The sequence below is a fragment of the Pseudopodoces humilis genome, chromosome 10 (genome assembly GCF_049639895.1).
Source record: "Pseudopodoces humilis isolate 2021_Gansu_Grassland_sample_001 chromosome 10, ASM4963989v1, whole genome shotgun sequence".
In the NCBI taxonomy this organism is placed as follows: domain Eukaryota; kingdom Metazoa; phylum Chordata; class Aves; order Passeriformes; family Paridae; genus Pseudopodoces; species Pseudopodoces humilis.
In genome coordinates, this window is record NC_142209.1 from 5,420,182 (window position 1) to 5,429,405 (window position 9,224).

The 9,224-nt window shown below is 44.0% G+C and overlaps 1 protein-coding gene across 1 annotated transcript in view; it reads right to left on the reverse strand.

Moving 5' to 3' along the window:
• The window catches only part of CDC73 (cell division cycle 73), a 118,458-nt gene extending 114,601 nt beyond the window's left edge, over positions 1–3,857 (reverse strand). Inside the window, exon 1 of the mRNA XM_005533506.2 lies at positions 3,695–3,857. Coding sequence (XP_005533563.1) covers positions 3,695–3,825 — 131 coding nt within the window. The 5' untranslated portion in view covers positions 3,826–3,857. The remainder of the gene's footprint in view (positions 1–3,694) is intronic.
• Positions 3,858–9,224: the final 5,367 nt, after the last annotated feature.

The following is a 9,224-nucleotide window of genomic DNA, read 5'->3' on the forward strand; positions in this document are numbered from 1 at the left end:
TGAACAAGTAGCAAAGCAGTAACGATCTTTGATAAGGCGGTACCTAAATATACTGGAAGCACTAGCAGAAACAAAAGCTTCCTCCACACAGGCTTGGCTCCGAAGCAAAGCTATGATTTCATGTGATACCATTGTCACTTCATTTTGAAACAAACACTTTAGATTGTCTTAGTTCAGAAAAACTCATTATTTCTTTGAAGTGTGTCATATGCACTGAGCATGATATAAAAGTCCAGCTGGTCATCTACTCAAGCTTTAACAATATTTAGCAATAAATGACAAAATATAAAAGCAAAAAAATACTGAACCATTATCTATTAATTGAAAAAATACAATATTACAAAGCCACAGGCATTGCCAAAACTCAGCAGGACACAGCTGGTACTTCATCACTTCAACCACACACACAAGAATTCCCTGTGCTCCTTATGGGTCTAAGAGGATGTTTTATTAGGACAAGATATTGCACATCAATTGGAAATCATCAGATAACAAGCAGTTAGGAGAAAACCTAAGCTTAAACTGACATTTCAACATCAGTGTGTGCTCCTGCTAAATAAACAGAGAACTAAAACCAGGCAGATCTGAGGGTATCTTGCCTCATTCAATTTACAAACATCCAAGGTAGAAATAGAAATTAATTCTATTATTTCCCAAATTCAGTTACAGCATCAATTACTTAAAAAAATTAAAATCTGGGGAGGCAGACTTCAACAAACCCAGTGAAAATCATTAAAGCAAAAACAGAAGGAAGAGTTGCACCTCTTACAAAATAAACTTATATAAATGGAGAAAATGTTTATATAATAGGAGAGAGCAAGTTTCATCTGCTCATTTTTAACACCAGCAACTTACTTCTTTCTCATTCATTCACCTTCCACCTGTGGGCATCAGGAATTTATTCATTTTTAACAGCTTTATTTCCTCTTTCCTGTTTCAATGCCTGAAGTTTTACAGAGGTACTAAGGACCTGTGTCACATCCACAAAACAAAGCAGAAATCTTTAAACACACAAGAAAAAGCACACTGAGTATCACACAACTGACAATACCCAGGGCCAGCTGCTCACTGTTTAAAAACTCAGCTGCATATCCAAGCCCCTTGACTAGGCAAACAAAGCAATACATTTCTCTGGTAGACTGAATCTTTCCTTTGGTTTTGAAACAGATTCATTAATCACTCTTCAGGGCCCATAGGTTAAAATACACAAACCACTTCATCTCAGACCACCTAGCTTTTTTCACGTGCCAGCAGGAGCATTCCTATAATTATTACCTAGAAGCTAAACTGGATTAAAGTTGCTTTTTCCCCCAATTTTTTTTTTTTGCCTCCAAGTTACCTTTAATTTGGCTTGATTCCTCAAACCAGTTCCCTCTTTGGGTGACACTTGTGCTAGCAGAGAGAGAAGGCAATGCAGGGCAGCACTGCCAACTTCTGCAGGTTAAGCTGCTCAAAGAGCCAGAGCTAAGTGTCTCATGGGACTACTTCTAATTCTAGCAGGGACAAATGCCACTGCTGCTCTTCAGCCTAGCATTACTCTCCTCAGGCTGGAGATGCAATTACAGCAACCGTGCTGTGGACACCCAAAACAAAACTCAAGGTTTGTTCTGTGCAAGACTAAGCCACCAACATCTGCTCAGTGCAAGCATAATTTGGACCCTTTCAAGTGACCTGAATATAAAAAGATTTGAACTTTTATTAAAGTTTCTGAAAATGTCCCTCCTGAGTGTGGCAATTACCTGAATTAGCAGCTCCTAAAGTATAGTGCTCAAGCTACTGAGCATGGTTTGCAGAACTGGTCTCATTTTTACAGTGTCTTCAATTTAAAGCTGACATGCAAAATGTCACAGTGGTTGACAAGAAATGCTATGAACTTAGAGTAGTCTGATCCTATGAAAAGTTCAGGAGCCACTGGTCTAAACCAAGATTAACTAACTCACCCCAAACAAACCAAAAAACAAAACCCCTCAAATTTCACCACACATCTACCCCAGGAGGTGAGCACTCACAGCTCTGACAAGAAGCTGTTGCTGTTGTGCTCAGAGAATCCTCTGTTCACCCACACATCTTTCTTGACCAGGAAGATAAATCTGCCTAGCCCTACGTTGCAAAGGTTGCCCTCCAGCTGATTTTAGGCTTTTGGTAACAATTTCTGGGTCTAATCCAAGCTCTCCTGAGCAACAAAATAGGGCTGGCATATCAGTTTCTTGTTCCCTGCAGAAGTGAAATGAAACTAGTTTGTTCACTTAACACTACTTGTTACCACTCGGGGAAAGCAACTTGTAGCAAGGAAACCACCACAACTGTTTATACCTTGCCCAGCAAAAATACAGCCAAGACTTTCAACTGCTTATCCATATATTTTTCTTCCTCTTCTGAGTGCATACCAGTATCCCACACTCAGCCAGGAAGCACAAATAACTCCAAAATCAGTTTCTGAAAGCTTGAACCCGTTAATGAAAAAGCACATTTCTAGTAATACATAACATATAAAGTAAAATCAGCTGCAAAAAGTCCACCTACAACTGAAGATAAGCAAGTATACTTTTTTCCTTTCTCTCTCTCCATCTAGTTAGTTATAGTTAGTAATAGTCATATCATAATTATGAGAACAAAAAATAGTTTCTGGTCAGACTCAACTACAAGTTTGGGTTTTTTTGAGAAATCTGCAGGTACTTCTACTTTTCCACAAAGGTTCAGAGGATAACATGTCCTCTTTGATCAGCACCTGAGCTTTAACAAGAAGCATTTTTCCCTCTCAAGTTTGAAAAAGACTCACTGGAACCCTTCTAGTGAGGACATTAGGAAGCAAGAGGCTACTAAATTCTGGGGAAAGGCAAATGGAAAACTACGTTGCAATGCAAGCTATATTAGAGAATTCAACAGGTAAAACCCCTCATTTTCTAGAAGTTTTCTAAAACCAAGCATTTTATCTAACACAATCATTTAACCCATTCTCTCTACTTGTTTATTACGATAAGACCAACTAGGAAACAGCCTGCACTAGGTCCTGCACAGGAAAAGGCCTCAGGTGGGGGCAGAGCACCTGCACAACTCATCAGAGGGAGCGCTGGTCTGGACCTCGCTGGCATTGTCCTGATGCATCAAAGCTCCAGGAGACGAGAAGCAGCCCTGACAAGCCAAGACAGCAGAATCATAGACTATGCTGAGTGGGAAGGGATCCATCAGGATCACCAACTGCAACTCCTAACCCTGCGAGGAATACTCCAAGAATCCCACCATGCGCCTGAGAGCATTCTCCAAACAACAACCTAATGGCTCTTTTTCACCAAACACCCGTAAAAATTTGGGAGAAGCTGCCTCCTGATACCTCATCGCATAAATCTGCAGGAAGCGGCCCTGCTGGGCGGCACGGACAGGAGCGCCGAGAGACAAGGAACAGCCCGGCCCGGGCTCTCCTGGCCCAGGGCAGGACTTGGGAACGTTCCCGAAGAGAGCGGCGAGTGCTCCCTACCCGGCCGTGCTGCCAGTGGACAGGAATCGCCCACAGGACACCCGCGCAGGGTGCCGGGGCCCCGAGGCCCTGCAGGAGGCGGCACCAGTCTGTCCAACCCCGTCCGCCTCGCTACCTGCAGGGCACCGGGTGGGCCAAAGACGGCAGGACCCCGTCCCCGCGCGCAACTTCGGGACAACTTCTCCCCCAACCCGCCCATTCCCCGGCCGTGTCGCTCACCCCCAGATGACATAGTTGGTCTTGACGTTCTTGGGCCAGGAGAACTCTCCGAAGATCACCTCGTCGCCCTTCACCACGATCTCCTTCTTCTGCGTGTTGTACTGCCGCAGCACGCTCAGCACGTCCGCCATCTTCGCCCGGCTGCCAGCACTCCAGCCGCCGCCGCCCGCCGCAGGACCCCGCCGGCGCGCCCCGGGCTGCCCGCCGTGAATGCCTGAGCCAACGCCGCCGCGCCGCCTACTAGGGGCGACGCCGGACGCGTTGCCATGGGAGCGACGTTTCCCAGCCCCCCCCCCTCCCCCCGCCGAGAGGAGGCGGGGCGGGAGGCCACGCTCCCTTCGCCCTTACGGCGGCCCCGCCCCCGCTGCCGCCCACCTGGTGGCCCGGGCGGGATTAGGTGTGTTGTCGCGGCTTTCTCCGTCCTGAGCACACAGAGATTTCTTATGTTATATGTGAAAATAGAGCCTTTACACAAGCACTGCCAAAGTTTCTCGGCGCTGCTCCTCTTCTCTGGAGCTTTGATGCTCCAGGGTGTCCGCCCAGTCACGGCGCGGAGCTGCGCCGCGCTCCCCGGGCGCCCTGAGATGCTTTATGTGGGGGTAACGAGGTGGTGCTGAAGAGGTTTTAAAGGGTGCTGGAAGGGGGTTGGGGGTGCTAATGGGATTTTAGAGGGTGCTGGGATGGAATTGAAGGTGCTAATGGAGTTTTACAGAGTGTTGGCAGGGATTTGGGGATGCTAAGCCACAACTAAACATGGTTTCGGGCGTGTTGAGGTTTGAAGGGGGACTGGGGATGCTAGGATAGTAAGGACACTGGGAGGAGTTCTGGTGGAGCTAAAGAGGTTTTACAGTGTACTCAAAGGGATTTGGAGTGCTAATGGGGCTTTAGGGCGTGTTGGGAGGGGTCTGACAGAGCTAAAATGGATTTGGGGGTGCTTAGGAGGTTTGGGAGAAGTTGAGGGTGGTAGGATATGTTTATTTACTAGGAGAGGTTTTAGTGACACTAAAGAGGTTTTAAAGGGCCCTGAGAGGGGGTTGGGGGTGTTTAAGGGGGGTTTATGTCATCACTCCTAACCATGTCCCTCGCAGCACGGGGTTGGTATCGGCTGGGACAGCACGGGCACAGGAATACCTCAAGAAAACAGTGTAAAAGGACCGCAGGGAGCAGTATTAGTGAAGTTTAAGCTGGGCATTAGAAAAAGGTTCTTCACCCAGAGGGTGGTCAGGCTCCCCCAGGGCAGTAGTCATGGTCCTGTTATAAATGCCTATTACAATATTGGCTTTTTGCAAGTATTAAGATTAATGCTATATGTATAATGTTAAACTGTCTTTGCTGTAATAGTCGATATAGTATGTTTGAACTGTCTGTTTGAACTGTCCGACATTCAATGAACAGATGATGGGGGCGCTGCTGATTATCAACACTCACCATCTGTGGAAAGAGGAAGCCAAGGCCCAAATTAAAATATGATAAGAACAGAATTAAACTCACTAACCAAGAAACATGCATGCTCTAAAAAGGTGGACCCAAGGAGTGGCCATGCTAAAAAGTTCCTGGAAAATGTAAACTAGTTAATAGAAAAAATTGAATATGCATAAAGTCTATGAATATGCATCATGTTGACTCAATAGAAATGGTATATAAAGGGTGTTTCCAAAACACCAGGTGTGCTCTTGTCAGAGTGCCAAGCACCCGACCATTTTAACACTTTGCTTTATTGTCTTTGTCTTCTATTGCCTTTTTTATTAAACCTTTTAAAATTTGCCAGAAAAGTGAATGTGGTTTTTCATAGTCCAAATTATTAAAAACGAGATTCACTTAATAAATTATAAAAATAATTTAATATAAACAAAAAGACAATTAGAAGACAAAAGAAATAAAGCAAAGGGTTAAAACGGCCGGGTGCCCTGGCGGGTTGCCAGGAACACCCCTGCTATCTTGGGAACACTCCCTTTTTATCCCCTCCTGCTGCAAGGATTCTATGCATATTCAAAAACATGTCCCCTCCCTAGTTCCACCTTCTTAGATTATGCTTTTGCACAATTTTATTTTCTGCTGGTCAGTGTATTTTTTTTGCTGGTCATCATTATTCTAGCTGGTCAGCATTATTTGAAGTTTGGTTTCCTTTCTTTTGTAAATGGTCACTGTTGATAACCATCTGGGCCTCTCATCCTTCCTTTTGAGGACAGCTGGGCTTCATATCTTCCGCTGATAACAGTTTGGCCTCTATTGTTCTCTTGATAACAGCTTGGGCCCCACTGTCCTTGCCCTCTGGGGTTTCCTTGCCTTGTACCTAGGGAATTCTTTTAAGCTTAAGACTTGTTAGCAAGAAAAAAGTACATACATAGCTAAAAAGTATTTAACATATAATATTCATCTGCGAAAGCCAATATCACAATACAAATTTATAACACAAGCCTGCCAGAGTTCCAGAAGCTTTTGGGCAATGTTTTCAGACACATGGTGGGATTATTGGGGCGTCCTGTGCAGAAACAGGAGTTCAGCTCAGTGATCCTTCTGGGTCCTGTGAGATGTTACATAGTGATTCATGTCCTTATGGAAACACACTGTGAAAAACGAGGTTCACTGTTCTGGTAAATTTTAAAAGGTTTAATAAAAAACAAAAAGACAATAGGAGACAACAGCAATAAAGCAAAGGGTTAAAATGGCCGGGTGCTTGGCTCTCTGCCAAGAGCACACCTGGTGTTTTGGAAACACCCTTTATATACCATTTCTATTGCATAGACTTTATGCATATTCAAACTTTTCCAGGAACTATTTTGCATGGTTGTTACTATGGGGTTAAATATTTCTGAAAATCATGTAGAAGTAGGCCACAAGGATGCTTGGTATTAGGGATGGTTTAGCAAGCTAAAATGTTTACGGTAGTGGGAACTGGTACTTGGGGTCTCTAAGATAGCCAGAGATAAGATTCATACATATTCGTACAAGGATGAGCTAACTCTAATGAAGTAATATTTATAAGGTTGTTATAGTGATTACTGCTACAGCTGAAATTGTATAAATATGTGCACTTTGAACAAAGACGATGGAGCTAGATTTGGGTTGCTGATACCCCTAGTTCCCATGTGCTTCAATAAAACACCTGCGTATAATCAATCCATGATTATGCGTGTTCTTGAACGTTAACATTTTGGCGACCCAGATGGGACCCTGTGTGTGCTGCTGAGCAAGTTTGCAACCCGATCATGCTCCAGCCAGCACCAAGGGATTCTCAGGGAGCCCATCCAGCTGCGACCATCTCCACAACTCACAACATCCCTCTGAGAGAGGTAAGGTGCTTTTCAATCTGGTCTGGTGCCTGCCAATAAGACGCAGCAAAACCTCTGCACGGTTGGGCTAAAGGAATTCCTGGTATTGCCTAGGCACCATCCATCAGACAACTGTGAAAGTGTTGCAGGTTCAGCATCAGTGGTGTATTGTAGCTGTAATATGGAGAAGCTTAAAGGGATTTTAGGCGGCAATGCCCCTAAAATACTGTGTACTTCTCCTTTGGGGTGCTTATTAGCACATTGGAAACAGGGTAACTTTGGGCAAGATTTTTGTAAAGTTGATTGATTATTGTGATACATGGTGGCCAGGATATTACCTGGACAGTGGGGAAAAGTGGCTGAGAAATGGATCTTTGCAGTATAACACTATTTTACAGTTGATGTTGTTCTGTAAGCGAGGGGGAAAGTGGGATGAAGTTCCATACGTTGATTTGTTTTCCTGTTTTCAAGATAAGCCAGAATGGCAGACTGAGTGTGGACTGATGGTGGTTAAGGCATGTGTGAGTGATAAATATGAAGTTTGTGTAAAAGGAAAATGTTGTTTAGAACACCTGGCATTAAAAGAAAGTTTGTGTCAGGGGAATGATATGGATGTTGATTTACAAGTGGCTTTAGCAGAACCAAAATGTTATAAATGCAAAGGCAAATTTGGGTTAAATAAAAGAACAATTTATTATAAAACAATTTTTATAAAAAAATAAACAATGAGGAAAAACCACAATAAAATAAACAGCGCAGCGCTGGGTGGACAGGGGTCTATACCCAAAGGTATAGGTGTTCCCAAATCCACAAAGGAGGGTAGACTGTCCGGGGTTTTTATAGGGATTTTGTGTCCTGAGGCCAAATTCCAGGCAGGCACCATTCACCAAGGGTCCTTGATTGTTGGATGAATTGATTTCCTGGCGTTGGAGAATAGAGTCAAATAGACGTCCGGGCAGAGTCTCCTCATATGTAAAGAAGTTCTGAGTGTTCCTTGATTTCATTTTGGTTCAGGCCATCTGGATGGGATGGTTGGATCCGGTTGGAGCTGATGGATATCTCGGCTGGACTTTTTTTCCCTTTGTCTGCCTGATTGCTTCCCCAACAGTGGCCTGCAAGGCGGGGTGTTCAGGTCTGGTGATGAGTATCTGGTCTGAGCCCTTCCCTGTCAGCCTGATGGCCCATGTCCTGTTCATTCTTTTCCGTTGATGGGCGCCGGCTAGGATCCTTATCTCTCGAGTGGGAATTCGCGACTAGATCTGGGAAGGACTTGTGGGCCACACTGTACTTTATATTTTATATTATTATCGCTACAAATATATTTATTTAGATCTCTACGAATTTTTATAAGTTCATTTATCACACAAAAGAACCTGATTCTATTTCGTCTTCCCCCACTTCACCCAATCCCATTTCACCTAACCCTATTTCACTTAATCCTACTTCACCCTTCCGTCTTTACCCTCCTCTCCCGCCTACACCTGATCCTTCTTCTCCGGGAAATGATCAAAATCTAACTGTGATACAAGGAAATGTGAAAAATTCTGGGGGAGAAGATAGCAGTAGCAGGGGTGATGATGTTATAAATTTGTATTGTGATATTGGCTTTCACAGATGAGTATTATATGTTAAATACTTTTTAGCTATGTATGTACTTTTTTCTTGCTAACAAGTCTTAAGCTTAAAAGAATTCCCTAGGTTCAAGGCAAGGAAACCCCAGAGGGCAAGGACAGTGGGGCCCAAGCTGTTATCAAGAGAACAATAGAGGCCAAACTGTTATCAGCGGAAGATATGAAGCCCAGCTGTCCTCAGGGGAAGGATGATGGCCCCGGACTGTTATCTGCCCTAACCATTTGCAAAAAGAAAGGAAACCAAACTCCAGAAAAATGCTGACCAGCAAGAATAATGATGACCAGCAAAAAATATATGCTGACCAGCAGAAAATAAAACTGTGAAAAGCATGATCCAAGAAGGCGGAACCAGGGAGGGGACATGCTTGAATATGCATTAACCCCTCACAGCAAGGAGGGGATAAAAAGGAGATCCCTGAGATACCAGGTGTGCTCTTGGCAGCGCGCCAAGGCACCCGGCCATTTTAACCCTTTGCTTTATTTCTTATGTCTCCTAATTGTCTTTTATTTATATTAAATTCTTTTTATAATTTATTAAGTGAATCTCGTTTTTAAGAATTTTGGGGGCTCTTTCTGGGATAAGCACCTCACCTCTAGGACCACCGGAGATCCAGAATGGGGAAACAG